Source organism: Mesoplodon bidens (assembly GCF_964165515.1).
Source record: "Mesoplodon bidens genome assembly, chromosome: 5".
In the NCBI taxonomy this organism is placed as follows: domain Eukaryota; kingdom Metazoa; phylum Chordata; class Mammalia; order Artiodactyla; family Ziphiidae; genus Mesoplodon; species Mesoplodon bidens.
Genome location: NC_138161.1, coordinates 115617955 through 115635283, shown reverse-complemented (window position 1 = coordinate 115635283; position 17329 = coordinate 115617955). Strand labels below are relative to the sequence as shown.

The 17329-nt window shown below is 39.5% G+C and overlaps 1 protein-coding gene across 4 annotated transcripts in view; it reads left to right on the top strand.

The window, feature by feature from the left end:
* Positions 1-17329, top strand: part of HACL1 (2-hydroxyacyl-CoA lyase 1) — a 100911-nt gene that overhangs the window by 17509 nt on the left and 66073 nt on the right. For all 4 annotated transcript variants that reach the window (XR_014015992.1, XR_014015993.1, XM_081235953.1 and 1 more), the window contains exons 11-16: positions 225-308; positions 1259-1360; positions 11005-11159; positions 11577-11735; positions 12560-12667; positions 13595-13781. Coding sequence is in view for 2 of the 4 variants with exons in the window: in XM_081235953.1 (XP_081092079.1) it covers positions 225-308; positions 1259-1360; positions 11005-11159; positions 11577-11735; positions 12560-12667; positions 13595-13781 (795 nt within the window). In the remaining 2 variants the exon portion in view is untranslated. The remainder of the gene's footprint in view (positions 1-224; positions 309-1258; positions 1361-11004; positions 11160-11576; positions 11736-12559; positions 12668-13594; positions 13782-17329) is intronic.

The following is a 17329-nucleotide window of genomic DNA, read 5'->3' as shown; positions in this document are numbered from 1 at the left end:
CTAACTGACACAGCAATTTTACTTCTTGAAGTGATAGTGAGGTTTCTATACTAGCTATGATACTCATATAGTTCTGCGGATTTATACTTTTATCAAGGAACTTCTTGAATATCAAATCTTAATCATATGCTTATGTGTAACATGCACAGTCCATTTATTGTCTTAATTCTTAAAGATTTTTAAGAATAAACACAGCTTGTTCTTTAGCCTTGCCTCTTTTTTAGGTTGATATCTGTGCAGAAGAGTTGGGGAATAATGTAAGACCTGCTGTGACCTTGCTAGGAGACATAAATGCTGTCACTAAACAGGTGAGAGCTTTTGCCTGGGTTTTAGTTTATGTGGCTTGGTCTTTAGGGAAGTCAGTTCTTGAAAATGTTTCAATCTTGATTCACTTGGTGACAGGTCTATTAATATCTATTTTAAATAAAATTTATGGTGGAAAGCTATTCTTAAATATAACTATGGAACTTGGTAAATCCAACTCCTTATGTATAGATAATTTGTATGTGGGTAAGTTAAGCATTTTTGAAAGGTGATTGAAAATTTAAAGGCATTCAGTCGGCAAACTGATTTCAGGTATCTGAAAGACTATAATACAGCTTCCAGAGGAACTGAACTTACAGCCAAGAAAGGGCTTTATGTACTGGAAAAAATCTAACTTAGTATTTCTTTAGGCAATAAAGAGATTTTTACTCTTCAAACTGTAATCAGTGACTTATCCAGATTCTTATTATTTGTATATAATTTATACATTTCACTGTGACAGATAAAATATAGGCACATTTGTCACATGACTTTGGATACAAATTGGTATCATTATCATGATTATACAAAATTAGGATGTAATCCCCAATATTAAAACACTCTGGAGCATTTGGTCTGTATCATGGGAATCCCCAGGTATTGGGGCTATGAGTCTTCTTCCAGGGGTTCTTTGGCAGGGTGATTTTCCTTCTGTTGTCAGAGGCAGAGGAAGGCTTGCAAGCCCCCTTGCCTGTGAAGTATGGAGGGGGTTACAGTTCTGCTTTGTCTTATGGGATCCCAATTTCTGGTAGAAGTCGTCACTGAACCAAGCAGAAGCTTTCTGTGGTACTTATTTATCTTCTATCAGTTGTTTATTGCTCAGAGGAAAAACAGAGTATGAGTGATGTGAAAGGTAGGATAGTGTAGCTGTGTTGTCTTTTTTAGAAGAGATTTTTATGCTAATATGATTTAAGTTTATTTTCAAAAAGGAAAGAAAAAGTTTCTGGTTTTTTAGATTTTAGAACAATTTGATAAAACACCATGGCAGTATCCTCCTGAGAGCAAGTGGTGGAAAATTCTGAGAGAAAAAATGAAGAGCAATGAAGCTTTATCCAAGGTAATATGGGACCCACTGAAACTCAAGAACGCTTCAGGTCCATGGTTCGGTTAGTTCTGTCATAGCATGACATTTGCATTCCTAAAATCATAACGTGTAAGATACACACACATTCATATATGTATTACAATAAATATGACACCTGAAGTTTCTTGTGGAAGTGGGCATTGGAAAGGTTATAGCTCGTGAGTTACTGTGAAGTGGTGGAAAGAGGGGATCTGACATTGGACAGAGTCGTAAGAGCCAATGTGGGTGGGTGTGGCTCCTTGTCCTCAGTTTGACCTTGGCACCAAATCACAAGAGATCTTTTGGAACCTTAAATCCTGGGGCATGTTGGGGCATGTTTGTCCTGTAAGATATAAGTCCACCAAGGCATGCATTTATAATAGATGTTTCATCAAAACTAAAAATTTGATCTAATGTATAGCCACCTTTTTCTTTTTTTTTAAATTTCCACTTTACTGAGGTATAATTTTTTTCAATTTATTTATTTATTTATTTTTGGCCACATTGGGTCTTTGTTGCTGTGCGTGGGGTTTCTCTAGTTGTGGAGAGAGGGGCCTACTCTTTGTTGGGTGCATGGGCTTCTCATTGTGGTGACTTCTCTTTTTTGTGGAGCACGGGCTCTAGGTGCTTGGGCTTCAGTAGTTGTGGCACGTGGGCTCAGTAGTTGTGGCTCATGGACTCTAGAGCGCAGGCTCAGTAGTTGTGATGCACGATCTTAGTCGCTCTGCGACATGTGGGATCTTCCCGGACCAGGGCTCACAGCCGATTCTTAAGCACTGAGCCACCAGGGAAGTCCCTATAGAGGTGTAATTGACGTATAAAATTGTAACATATTTAAAGGTACATCATGGTGCATTGATAAACACACTGTGAAAGAGTTCACCCCATCTAGTTAATTAACAAATCCATCCCCTCACATTTATTTCATTTCATTTAATTTCATTTTATGTTAGTGAGACCATTTGTAGCTTTCTTTTTCAATTAACTTTTGTATCACTGCTGGAAATTCTTTTGCAGCTTCCTCATCTGCACTCATGGCTCTACCTGATAGCTGAAGGCTTTGAAATTTATAGTAATGTATGAAACTACCAAACCATCCACTGTTAGCACTAAAATGAGCCACTTCTGCAGGATTTGGCAATTTTTGTTTAAAGTCTTTGTATATGGATAGTGTTTTCTCTTTGATTGTGAGAAAAGTTGTTCCTGATTTTTTTTAACATCTTTATTGGAGTGTAATTGCTTTACAGTGATGTGTTAGTTTCTTCTTTATAACAGAGTGAATCAGTTATACATATACATATATCCCCATATCTCTTCCCTCTTGTGTCTCCCTCCCTCCCACCCTCCCTATCTCACCCCTCTAGGTGGTCACAAAGCACCGAGCTGATCTCCCCGTGCTATGCGGCTGCTTCCCACTAGCTATCTATTTTACGTTTGGTAGTGTATATATGTCCATGCCACTCTCTCACTTTGTCACAGCTTACCCTTCCCCCTCCCCATATCCTCAAGTCCATTCTCTAGTAGGTCTGTGTCTTTATTCCCGTCTTACCCCTAGGTTCTTCATGACATTTTTTTTCTTAGATTCCATATATATGTGTTAGCATACAGTATTTGTCTTTCTCTTTCTGACTTACTTCAATCTGTATGACAGACTCCAGGTCCATCCACCTCACTACAAATAAATCAATTTCATTTCTTTTTATGGCTGAGTAATATTCCATTGTATATATGTGCCACATCTTCTTTATCCCTTCATCTGTTGATGGACACTTAGGTTACTTCCATGTCGTGGCTATTGTAAATAGGGCTGCAGTGAACATTGTGGTACATGACTCTTTTTGAATTATGGTTTTCTCAGGGTATATGCCCAGTAGTGGGATTGCTGGGTCGTATGGTAGTTCTACTTTTAGTTTTTTAAGGAACCTCCATACTGTTCTCCATGGTGGCTGTATCAATTTACATTCCCACCAACAGTGCAAGAGGGTTCCCTTTTCTCCACACCCTCTCCAGCATTTATTGTTTGTAGATTTTTTGATGATGGCCATTCTGACCGGTGTGAGATGATATCTCGCTGTAGTTTTGATTTGCATTTCTCTAATGATTCATGATGTTGAGCATTCTTTCATGTGTTTGTTGGCAATCTATATATCTTCTTTGGAGAAATGTCTGTTTAGGTCTTCTGCCCATTTTTGGATTCAGTTGTTTGTTTCTTTCATATGGAGCTGCATGAGCTGCTTATAAATTTTGGGGATTAATCCTTTGTCAGTTGCTTCATATGCAAATATTTTCTCCCATTCTGAGGGTTGTCTTTTCGTTCTTGTTTATGGTTTCCTTTGCTGTGCAAAAGCTTTTAAGTTTCATTAGGTCCCATTTGTTTATTTTTGTTTTTATTTCCATTTCTCTAGGAGGTGGGTCAAAAAGGATCTGTGCTGTGATATATGTCGTAGAGTGTTCTGCCTATGTTTTCCTCTAAGAGTTTGATAGTGTCTGGCCTTACATGTAGGTCTTTAATCCATTTTGAGGGGTTTTTTTTGTTTGTTTGTTTTTGTTTTTTTTGTGGTACACGGGCCTCTCACTGTTGTGGCCTCTCCCGTTGAGGAGCACAGGCTCCGGATGCACAGGCTCAGTGGCCATGGCTCACGGGCCCAGCTGCTCCACGGCATACGGGATCTTCCCGGACCGGGGCATGAACCCATGTCCCCTGCAACGGCAGGTGGACTCTCAACCACTGTGCCACCAGGGAAGCCCTTGAGTTTATTTTTGTGTATGGTGTTAGGGAGTGTTCTAATTTCATTCTTTTACATGTAGTTGTCCAATTTTCCCAGCACCACTTGTTGAAGAGGCTGTCTTTTCTCCACTGTATATTCTTGCCTCCTTTATCAAAGATAAGGTGATCATATGTGCATGGGTTTACCTCTGGGCTTTCTATCCTGTTCCATTGATCTATCTTTCTGTTTTTGTGCCAGTACCATACTGTCTTGATTACTGTAGCTTTGTAGTATAGTCTGAACTCAAGGAGCCTGATTCCTCCAGCTCCGTTTTTCTTTCTCAAGATTGCTTTGGCTATTCACGGTCTTTTGTGTTTCCATACAAATTGTGAAATTTTTTGTTCTTGCTCTGTGAAAAGTGCCAGTGGTAGTTTGATAAGGATTGCATTGAATCTGTAGATTGCTTTGAGTAGTATAGTCATTTTCACAATGTTGATTCTTCCAATCCAAGAACATGGTATATCTCTCCATGTATTTGTATCATCTTTAATTTCTTTCATCAGTGTCTTATAATTTTCTGCATACAGGTCTTTTGTCTCCTTAGGTAGGTTTTTTCCTCGAAATTTTATTCTTTTTTTTTGTTGCAATGGTAAATGGGAGTGTTTTCCTAATTTCACTTTCAGATTTTTCATCATTAGTGTATAGGAATGCAAGACATTTCTGTGCATTAATTTTGTATCCTGCTACTCTACCAAATTCATTGATTAGCTCTAGTAGTTTTCTGGTAGCATCTTTAGGATTCTCTATGTGTAGTATCATGTCATCTGCAAACAGTGACAGCTTTACTTCTTCTTTCCCAATTTGGGTTCCTTTTGTTTCTTTTTCTTCTCTGATTGCTGTGGCTAAAACTTCCAAAACTATGTTGAATAATAGTGGTGAGAGTGGGCAACCTTGTCTTGTTCCTGATCTTAGTGGAAATGGTTTCAGTTTTTCACCATTGAGGATGATGTTGGCTGTGGGTTTGTCATATATGGCCTTTATTATGTTGAGGAAAGTTCCCTCTATGCCTACTTTCTGCAGGGTTTTTATCATAAATAGGTGTTGAATTTTGTCACAAGCTTTCTCTGCATCTATTGAGATGAACATATGGTTTTTCTCCTTCAATTTGTTAATATGGTGTATCACATTGATTGATTTGCATATATTGAAGATTCCTGGGATAAACCCCACTTGATCATGGTGTATGATCCTTGTAATGTGCTGTTGGATTCTGTTTGCTAGTATTTTGTTGAGGATTTTTGCATCTATGTTCCATCAGTGATATTGGCCTGTAGTTTTCTTTCTTTGTGACATCTTTGTCTGGTTTTGGTATCAGGGTGATGGTGGCCTCGTATAATGAGTTTGGGAATGTTCCTCCCTCTGCTATATTTGGAAGAGTTTGATAAGGAGAGGTGTTAGCTCTTCTCTAAGTGTTTGATAGAATTTGCCTGTGAAGCCATCTGGTCCTGGGCTTTTGTTTCTTGGAAGATTTTTAATCACACTTTCAATTTCAGTGCTTGTGATTGGTCTATTCATATTTTCTATTTCTTCCTGGTTCAGTCTCCAAAGTGTTGTGCATTTCTAAGAATTTGTCCATTTCTTGCAGGTTGTCCATTTTATTGGCATATAGTTGCTTGTAGTAGTCTCTCATGATCCTTTGTATTTCTGCATTGTCAGTTGTTTCTTCTCCTTTTTCATTTCTAATTCTGTTGATTTGGGTCTTCTCCCTTTTTTTCTTCATGAGTCTGGCTAATGGCTTATCAATTTTGCTTATCTTCTCAAAGAACCAGCTTTTAGTTTTATTGATCTTCTCTGTCGTTTCCTTTATCTCTTTTTCATTGATTTCTGATCTGATCTTTATGATTTCTTTCATCTGCTAACTTTGGGGATTTTTTGTTCTTCTTTCTCTAATTGCTTTAGGTGTAAGTTTAGGTTGTTTATTTGAGATGTTTCTTGTTTCTTGAGGTAAGATTGTATTGCTATAAACTTTCCTCTTAGAACTGCTTTTGCTGCATCCTGTAGGTTTTGGGTGGTTGTGTTTTCATTGTCATTTGTCTCTAGGTATTTTTTTATCTCCTCTTTCATTTCTTCAGTGATCTCTTGGTTGTTTAGTAGTGTATTGTTTAGCCTCCATGTGTTTGCATTTTTTACAGATTTTTTCCTGGAATTGATATCTAGTCTCATAATGTTGTGGTCAAAAAAGATACTTGACACGATTTCAGTTTTCTTAAATTTACCAAGCTTGAAATGTGACCCAAGATATGATCTATCCTGGAGAATGTCCCATGAGCACTTGAGAAGAAAGTGTATTCTGTTGTTTTTGGATGGAATGTCCTATAAATATCAATTAAGTACATCATGTTTAATGTATCATTTAAAGCTTGTGTTTCCTTATTTATTTTCATTTTGGATGATCAGTCCATTAGTGAAAGTGGGGTGTTTAAGTCCACTACTATTATTGTGTTACTGTCGATTTCCCCTTTTATGGCTGTTAGCATTTGCCTTGTGTATTGAGGTGCTCCTGTGTTGGGTGCATAAATATTTACAATTATTACATCTTCTTCTTGGATTGATCCCTTCATCATTATGTAGTGTCCTTCTTTGTGTCTTGTAATAGTCTTTATTTTAAAGTCTATTTTGTCTGATATGAGTATTGCTACTCCAGCTTTCTTTTGATTTCCATTTGCATGGAGTATCTTTTTCCATCCCCTCACTTTCAGTCGGTATGTGTCCCTAGGTCTGAAGTGGGTCTCTTGTAGACAGCATATATACAGGTCTTGTTTTTGTATCCATTCAGCCAGTCTATTTCTTTTGGTTGGAGCATTTAATCCATTTACATTTAAGGTAATTATCGATATGTATGTTCCTATTACCATTTTCTTAATTGTTTTGGGTTTGTTATTATAGGTCTTTTCCTTCTCTTGTGTTTCCTGCCAAGAGAAGCTCCTTTAGCATTTGTTGTAAGACTGGTTTGGTGGTGCTTAATTCTCTTAGCTTTTGCTTGTCTGTAAAGGTTTTAATTTCTCCATCAAATTTTAATGAGATCCTTGCTGGGTAATCTTGGTTGTAGGTTTTTCTCCTTCATCACTTTAAATATGTCCTGCCACTCCCTTCTGGCTTGCAGAGTTTCTGCTGAAAAATCAGCTGTTAACCTTATGGGGATTCCCTTGTGTGTTATTTGTTGTTTTTCCCTTGCTGCTTTTAATATTTTTTTCTTTGTATTTAGTTTTTGATAGTTTGATTAATATGTGTCTTGGTGTGTTTCTCCTTGGATTTATGGGACTCTCTGTGCTTCCTGGACTTGATTAACTATTTCCTTTCCCATATTAGGGAAGTTTTCAACTATAATCTCTTCAAATATTTTCTCAGTCCTTTTCTTTTTCTCTTCGTCTTCTGGGACCCCTATAATTAGAATGTTGGTGTGTTTAATGTTGTCCCAGAGGTCTCTGAGACTGTCCTCAATTCTTTTCATTCTTTTTTCTTTATTCTGCTCTGCAGTAGTTATTTGCACTATTTTATTTTCCAGGTCACTTATCCATTCTTCTGCCTCAGTTATTCTGCTATTGATCCCTTCTAGAGGATTTTTAATTTCAGTTTTTGTGTTGTTCATCACTGTTGTTTGCTCTTTAGTTCTTCTAGGTCCTTGTTAAACATTTCTTGTATTTTCTGTATTCTATTTCCAAGATTTTGGATCATCTTTACTATCATTACTCTGAATTCTTTTTCAGGTAGACTGCTTATTTCCCCTTCATTTGTTAGGTCTGGTGGGTTTTTATCTTGCTTCTTCATCTGCTGTGTGTTTCTCTGTCTTCTCATTTTGCTTATCTTACTGTGTTTGGAGTCTCCTTTTTGCAGGCTGCAGGTTCGTAGTTCCCGTTGTTTTTGGTGTCCATCCCCAGTGGCTACGGTTGGTTCAGTGGGTTGTGTATGCTTCCTGGTGGAGAAGACTAGTGCCTGTATTCTGGTGGATGAGGCTGGATCTTGTCTTTGTGGTGGACAGGTCCACGTCTGGTGGTGTGCTTTGGGATGTCTGTGGCCTTATTATGATTTTAGGCAGCCTCTCTGCTAATAGGTGGGGTTGTGTTCCTGTCTTGCTAGTTGTTTGGCATAGGGTGTCCAGTACTGTAGCTTACTGGTCGTTGAGTGGAACTGGGTCTTGTTGTTGAGATGGAGATCTCTGGGAGATTTTCGCCGTTTGATATTACGTGGAGCTGGGAGGTCTCTTGTGGACCAATGTCCTGAACTTGGCTCTCCCATCTCAGAGGCACAGCCTTGATGCCTGGCTGGAGCACCAAGAGCCTGTCATCCACACAGCTCAAAATAAAAGGGAGGGAAAAAAAGAAAGAAGAAGATAAAATAAAATAATTAAAATAAAAAATAATTATTAAAAAAATTTTTTAAGTAATTAAAAAAAAAGAAAGACGAGAGCAACCAAACCAAAAAACAAATCCACCAATGATAACAAGTGCTAAAAAGGATACTAAAAAAAAAAAAAAAAAAAAAACAGACAGCACCCTAGGACAAATGGTAAAAGCAGAGGTATACAGACAAAATCACACAGAGAAGCATACACATACACACTCACAAAAAGAGAAAAAGGGAAAAAACAATGTGTATCATTGCTCCCAGAGTTCACCTCCTCAATTTGGGATGATTCGTTGTCTGTTCAGGTATTCCACAGATGCAGGGTACATCAAGTTGCTTATAGAGATTTAATCCGCTGCTCCTGAGGCTGCTGGGAGAGATTTCCCTTTCTCTTCTTTATTCTCACAGCTCCCAGGGTTCAGCTTTGGATTTGGACCCACCTCTGCGTGTAGGTTGCCTGAGGGCATCTGTTCTTCACTCAGACAGGACGGGGTTAAAGGAGCAGCTGATTTGGGGGCTCTGGCTCACTCCGGCCGCGGGGAGAGAGGGCCACGGAGGCGGGGTGAGCCTGCGGCGGCAGAGGCTGGCGTGACATTGCACCAGCCTGAGGCGCGCCGTGCGTTCTCCCGGGGAAGGTGTCCCTGGATCCCGGGACTCTGGCAGTGGCAGCCCACACAGGCTGCTGGGAGGGGAGTTGTGGATAGTGACCTGTGCTCGCACACAGGCTTCTTGGTGGCTGCAGTAGCAGCCTTAGCATCTCATGCCCGTCTCTGGGGTCCGCGCTGTTAGCCACAGCTCGCGCCCGTCTCTGGAGCTCCTTTAAGCAGTGCTCTTAATCCCCTCTCCTCGCGCACCAGGAAACAAAGGGCAAGAAAAAGTCTCTTGCTTCTTTGGCAGGTCCAGACTTTTTCCTGGACCCCCTCCCGGCTAGCTGTGGCGCACTAGCCCCCTTCAGGCTGTGTTCACGCCGCCAACCCCAGCCCTCTCCCTGGGATCCGACCTCCGAAGCCCGAGCCTCAGCTCCCAGCCCCCGCCCGTCCCGGCAGGTGAGCAGACAAGCCTCTCGGGCTGGTGAGTGCTGGTCAGCACCGATCCTCTGTGCGGGAATCTCTCCGCTTTGCCCTCCGCACCCCTGTTGCTGCGCTCTCCTCCGTGGCTCCGAAGCTTCCCTCTCTGCCACCCGCAGTATCCGCCCACGAAGGGGCTTTCTAGTGTGTGGAAACCTTTCCTCCTTCACAGCTCCCTCCCCGAGGTTCAGGTCCCATCCCCATTCTTTTGTCTCTGTTTTTTCTTTTTTCTTTTGTCCTACCCAGGTACGTGGGGAGTTTCTTCCCTTTTGGGAGGTCTGAGGTCTTCTGCCAGCATTCTGTAGGTGTTCTGTAGGAGTTGTTCCACATGTAGATGTATTTCTGATGTATTTGTGGGGAGGAAGGTGATCTCCACGTCTTACTCTTCTTCCATCTTGAAGTTCCTCTCCAGCTGTTCCTGATTTTTTTTTTTTTTTTTTTTTTGCTGTTTTGTGTATTCCTCTGCATCTTGGTTCAGCTGGGTGTAGTTTTCTGTGTTCATGTAGTGTTTCTAACTGATGGAATCATGCATAAGCAAATACGAAATTCCAGCTATACTCATATCGTTCCCTAATATATCAGTCGTCTTGGAATAAATTTGCATTTTCCAAACAAGTAGAGTTGTTTCTATATGACTCTTTCTTTCTTTGGAATTTTAATCAATGACTTTCTCCTATCAGGAGCCAGTCTCATTTCTCTTTCCTGAATGGTATAGTGATTAATTCCTTCTTATCCGTAGGAATCACCTTAGTTTAAGATGGAAGGATCTTGCCTGTCTTCTCTGGTGCATGAGTATAGGAGGGTCCCTCATCCATCTTGGGTATAATCTCCAGCAGACCAAAGTAGTACAGGTGAAGAGGCAGTGGGGCTTTGCTGCTGAAGCTCTAAAAGGCATTTGGCTGGACAAGGACAATAACCTTTCTGTTTCCCCTCTATTTAGAGACCCTCCAGAGTAGTGGGTGAAGCATATCCCCTTTCCAGTACATGTGGGGAAAGATTAGATTTTCTAAAACCCCAACTTCACTTTTAATTTTAAGTGTAGGGTCATATTTTAGATGAAAATATTCTAGAATAAAATTTTCACTTTTTCTAAGGCAGTGTTTCCCTGAAAGTGCTCAAATAAGACTGTTTAGTTTTGCTTAACCCAGTGTCTTCAGCTACCTTTACTATAGGACGTCTTAGTCTTTAATATGCTAGTGTGCGTTGTGGATCTCCAGGAAGAGGGATACTTCCTGCCTTGTTTGATTGTGTCCCAAATTGGGACTGGGACCCGTTTTTCTTAGCCTGTCCCCTAGGACTGTTGACAGATCAGTTAGCTTCTCAGAGTCATCATCCAGTGGCCATTTGGGAATTTCATAGCCTTTTGCTGTTGCAAGTAAGTTTGAAAGTAGCTTATTGATGCTGTTTATTTTCACTGTATCTTAATCTAATTTGATTCTATTTCCCTCTGATATTTTAGGAATTCACTTTCAAAAAATCCCTGCCTATGAATTATTACACAGTATTCTACCACATTCAAGAACAACTGCCCAGAGACTGCTTTGTGGTGAGCGAAGGAGCAAATACTATGGATATTGGGCGCACTGTGCTTCAAAACTACCTTCCTCGTCACAGGTCAAGGCAATTATAATGAAATGGAACGTGTTAAATTAGAAACTACAAAAAGCAGATTGAGAAAACATTTGAAAATTATACGCAACCAGTGTAAGGACATACTTCATAAAAGTATGCATAGGTGACGTTTTGTAGCGTATCTATGCTTGGTATGTCCTGAGATCATAATGGTAATTTGTATACTCAGTGTTCGGAGGAGATATTCACAGGCTTCCAAGAAATCATGAGTGATTTCTCCCATTCATTTGCTTATCCTTAACAAATTAGTTCCTCACAGTCTAAAAACTTAATATTAAGGAGAATGTTTTATTGTTCTTTTTTTTTCCATGAGCCATGTAAAAATGACTAGATTTTGTCCCAACTCCACCATCTGTGATATGCCCCAGAGGGTTTCATTTTAGCTCTGTTCCCCAACAGGCTTGACGCTGGTACTTTTGGAACAATGGGAGTCGGTTTGGGATTTGCCATTGCATCTGCTCTAGTGGCTAAAGATAGAAACCCAGGCCAACGGGTCATCTGTGTGGAAGGAGACAGTGCATTTGGATTTTCTGGCATGGAAGTGGAAACCATCTGCAGGTAAAACAGCATCCTGGGTCAGCATTTCTTTCTCCAAAATATGAAAAATTATACCCAAGACCCACTTGCCTGACAAATAGTTACCAAGCGTTCACCATGTGCCAGGTGCCCCGTGCACGGCACTCTGCTGTGTCCTGAGAATACTAGTATAAATATCCTGGGGTCTGTCTCATCCAGGACAGCATGTTCATGATCTCTCTACCATATGCCCAAAACCTGCAAAACTGGGGAGTAGTTTTTAGGTCACTGAAAAAAAAGTTCTGGTCTGATAAAAGCTTGTTTTCTTCAGGGAGATAACAGAGCTTGGTGGTTAAAAGAACGGCCCCTGGGTCAGTTGGCCTGGATTTAAATACTGGCTTGACCACATCAGACCCAGGTGACTAGGGTTAATTCTCTTAACCAAACTTAAGTCTCCTCTAAAGTAGGGATAGTAGTCGTACTAGTTCCTACCTTATAGGACAGTTGTGAGGAACAAGTGCTTCAGAGGGAATTAAGTATGGAAGGTGTCATTCTTATTAACTCCCAAATCTGTGAAAGCCAAGGGTCAGAAAAGCTCAGTCATTTGCCTGAGGTCCGTAGCTGCATAGTGGTGGGACCAGGTCTGCCAACCACTAACCTTGCATTCTTTCTACTGCTCCATGATGTTTCTGTTAATAATTTGATAGTCTTTATTAGGATAACAAATGCTTAATTTTTGGTCTTACCCTAATATTACAAAAAAGCTTATAGAAAAGTATCCATTTTCAAGTTAAAATTTCAATCCATTGAAAAGAATTGCTTCAGAATGAAAAATGATTTCCTTTATATTTTGCTCTCAATTTTAGGTACAACTTGCCAATCATACTTTTGGTGGTGAATAATAATGGAATTTACCAAGGTTTTGATGCAGATACTTGGAAGGAAATGTTAAAATTTGGAGATGCTACTACAGTGTAAGTAACCCAGAACAGTGTATATTTATGTTTTCTCATCTATTTTAATCTCTCTTTAAAAAGTCTGCTATACTGGAAAGCTGCTTCTGTGGTATCAGTATTGCTTGTTTTCATGGTCAGCTGCTCTAAAGGACAGGAACCCTGTCTGCATGGTTCCTTTTTGCACAACCATCCTTGACTGGCACTTCAATGAATAGTTTATGATCAGGGAGCCACTGAAGGCTCGGGTGAATGAGTTTCATGTCTAAGCCTTGTTAATGAAAAGGCTTATTGCAAATGCTACCAGTCTTACTATTCCTACTACACCATGTAGGAACATAGATGTTTACATATTGTTTATGATATAGAGGCCTTCCTTCTTTTTACCGCTTAGCTAAATCTTGGTCATTTGATGACAGAGCCAAACTGAGACAGTATTGTGGCTGGCTGTGGGATGAAGAAGTGAATCTGTTAGTCATCCCCAGGGGAGCAGGTGTGGGTATGTTTGCTATGCCTCGCTGACTCTGTTTGTTGTTTTGTTGTTATTTGCTGTTTTGTAGTAACCATTCCTTTTTTCCTCTTTTTTTTGGAGGGGGGATTCATAATAGTTGATGGTGTAGACGTCACTGCCCAGTATAGTAGCCACTAGCCACATGTGGCTGTTTAAGTTAAATTAAAAATTCACTTCCGCTTTTTAACTAGTCACATTTCAAGTGCTCACCGCAGCAGGTCACTAGTAACTACTATACTGGGCAGCACAGATATAAACATTTCCATCATCACGGAAAGTTCTATTGGACATTGCTATACATACAATAAAAAATGAATGGAGAGTTTAATGTACTGGCATCTCAGTTTACGTTAAGGCATGTCTTTCATTTTAGATGAAATTTTTCCACAAATTATTTTAGAGAATTTTTTCTATTGACTTGTGACATTCTTTTTCAGGGCCCCTCCAATGTGTCTTCTGCCACACTCACATTACGAGCATGTCATGATTGCATTTGGAGGCAAAGGGTATTTTGTACAAACACCAGAAGAACTCCAGAAATCCCTGAGGCAGAGCCTGGAAGACACAACTAAACCCTCTCTTATCAACATCATGATTGAGCCACAAGCCACGCGGAAAGCCCAGGTAAAGATGATTGCTAAGCAGAAAGCAGAAATGCATCTCCCCTCCCACCCTCAAAAGTATCTACCAAATAGAACACCCTATCATTTACTGAGTTCTGTCTAAACTGTTTCTGAGCTTGTCACTTTCATTTGTTTGTTCAATGAATATTTGTCGAGGCATGTGTTAGGTGTGCTGTGCCAGGTGCTAAGAATAGCATAGTGAGCAAACCAGGCTCGGCCCTAACCTCATGGAGTTTACTGTCCAGTAGGAGAGTGCAGTCCACTCACCTCTCAACTGAATGTATCACAATAGAGTGAGGCAATTCCTCTGAAGAAAAGAAACCCAGTTCTGAATAAATACGAAACAAAGGAACCCAAGAGGTGTGTGGAGAAAGGGAACCCTCCTACACTGTTGATGGGAATATAAATTTCCATACTGTGGAAAATAGTATGCAGGTTCCTCAAAAAACTAAAAACAGATTTGCCACATGATCTAGCGTCCTGCTGCTGGGCTTATATGTGGAGAAAACCATAATTTGAAAAGATACACGCACCTCAGTGTTCACTGCAGCACTATTTACAGCAGCCAAGACATGGAAGCATCCTAAATGTCCAATGACAGATGAAGATGTAGTGTATATATATATACAGTGGAATACTACTCAGCCATAAAAAAGGATGAAATAATGCCATTTGCAGCAACATGGATGGACCTAGATAGTATCATACTAAGTGAAGTAAGAAAGTGAAAGACAAATACCATATGATATCACTTGTATGTGGAATCTAAAATATGACAGATGGACTTATCTACGAAACAGAAACAGATAGATATAGAGAACAGACTTATGGTTGCCAAGGTGGAGAGGGAGTGGGGGAGGGATGGATTGGGAGTTTAGGATTAGCCTGTGCTAACTATTATATATAAAATGGGTAAACAACAAGGTCCTACTGTATAACACAGGAAACTATATTCAAAATTCTATTATAAACCATAATGGAAAAGAATATGAAAAAGAATGTGTGTGTGTATACACACACACACACACACACACACATATATAACTGAATCACTTCGCTGTATAGCAGAAATTAATGCAACATTGTAAATCAACTATACTTCAATAAAATAAATTTAAACAAACAAAAAACCCCACAAAGGAATTTGATTTATATTTGAGTCACCAGGAAGACTTCTCAGAAGTGATGCTTAAACTGAGAGCTGAAGGATAAGTAGGGACAAACTCAGCAAAGAAGTGAGGGAAAAGATGTGCAAAGGCTCTTTGGCAGGAGGGAGCACGGCAAATCCAAGGAATTGAAAGAAAGCCAAAGTGGCTGGAAGACAGAGAGTGGAGGAGGAAGCACAACGGGATATGAGACTATAATAGGGTAACTTATGCAATTATATTCAGAGTTAGTTACTTTGGCCTCTAAAGCAAAGCTACGGTGTAGACTATAGCAGTAAAATAAATGACAAAGTGTGTAGTATGTTCCTTTCCCATCCCAGATTAAGTTGCTTTTCATATTTTGTACACTGATTCTGGTCCAGCTACTTTTGCTTTCTCTTATATACCTGGCCTCCATGGCTGCACCTTGCATATCAGCTGCTGTTTTCAGTGTTTTACTTTTTTCAAGTAGTTTTTGTCTTGGTTCTTTATACATGTATCTGCTGTTAGATGTTTTTCTTTTTTGAACAAGACAGTGGATAAATGGGCAGAACGGATACCTGGACAATCAATGAAATATAAATTAATTTGGAAACTATGAAATATATAGAATTCTACTGAAAATCTGTTTCTGTAAGACAGATATCAAGGACGTTGGTGAAAGGAACAAAGGGGAACTACACAACAGCCAGAAAACAGCAAAATGGCAATAAGTACCTACCTATCAATAATAACTTCAAGTATTAATGGATTAGATTCTTGAATCAAAATAAATAGAGTGGGGCTTCCCTGGTGGCGCTGTGGTTGACAGTCCGCCTGCCGACGCAGGGGACACGGGTTCGTGCCCCAGTCTGGGAGGATCCCACATGCCACGGAGCGGCTGGGCCCATGGGTCATGGCCGCTGAGCCTGCACGTCCAGAGCCTGTGCTCCACAACGGGAGAGTCCACAACAGTGAGAGGCCCGTGTACCGCAAAAAATAAATCAAAATAAATGGAGTGGCTGAATGGATAAAAATAAGGCACATCTATATGCTGCCTATAAGAGACTCACTTCAGATATAAGGACACAAAGAGACTGAAAGTGAAGAGATGGAAAAAGATAATTCATACAATTGGAAATCAAAAGAAAGCTGGGGTAGCTATACTTATATCAGATAAAATAGACTTTAAAACAAAGACTGTAATAAGGCACAAAGAAGGGCATTGCACAATGATAAAGGGGTCAGTCCAACAATAGGACATAACATTTGTAAATATTTATGCACACAACATAGGAGTGCATATATATATGCAAATATTAACAGACCTAAAAGGAGAAATAGACAGCAATACGATAATAGTCGGAGACTTTAATACCCATTTACATCAATGGATAGCTCATCCAGACAGAAAATCAGTTAGGACACATCAGCCTTAAATGACACATTAGAACAGATGGCCTTAACAGATATACTCAGAACATTCCATCCAAAAGCAGCAGAATATACATTCTTCAAGTGCAGATGGAATGTTATACATTCTTCAAGTGCAGATGGAATGTTCTCCAAGATAGATCATATGTTAGGCCACAAAACAAATCTTCATATATTTAAGAAGATTAAAAGCATCTTTTCCAACCACAGTGGTGTGAAACTAGAAGTGAATTACAAGAAGAAAACTAGAAAATTCACAAATATGTGGAGATAAAACAGCATGCCACTGAACAACCAAGGGGTCGAAGAAGCAATCAAAAGAAAAATTTTTTAATGTCTTTGAGATAAATGAAAATGGAAATACAACATATCAAAATTTATGGGACACAGCAGAAGCAGTTCTAAGCAGGAGGTTCATAGCAGTAAAAGCCTACCTCAAAAAACAACAACAACAAAAATCAAACAACCTAACTTTACACCTGAGGGAACTAGGAAAAAAACAAAGCCCAAAGTTAGTAGAAGGAAGGAAATAACAAAGATCAGAGCACAAATAAATGAAATAGAGCCTAAAAAGACAATAGAAAAGACCACTGGACCTAAGAGCTGATTCTTTAAAAAGATAAAATTGACAAAGCTTTAGCTAGACTCACCAAGAAAAAAAGAGAGAGGACTCAAATAAATAAAATCAGAAATGAAAGATGAACCATTACAACTGATACCATGGAAATATAAAATTTCATAGAGACTACTATGAATAATTATATACCAATAAATTTGACAACCTAGAATAAATGGATAAATTCCTAGAAACATATAACCTACCAAGACTGAGTCATAAAGAAATAGAAAATCTGAACAGACCGATTACAAGTTAGGAGATTGAATCAATAATCAGAACCTCTCAAACAAAAGTTCAGGACCAGATGGCTTCGTTGGTGAATTCTATTTATGACAAAAAAAATCTCAACAAAGTGGTTATAGAGGGAACATA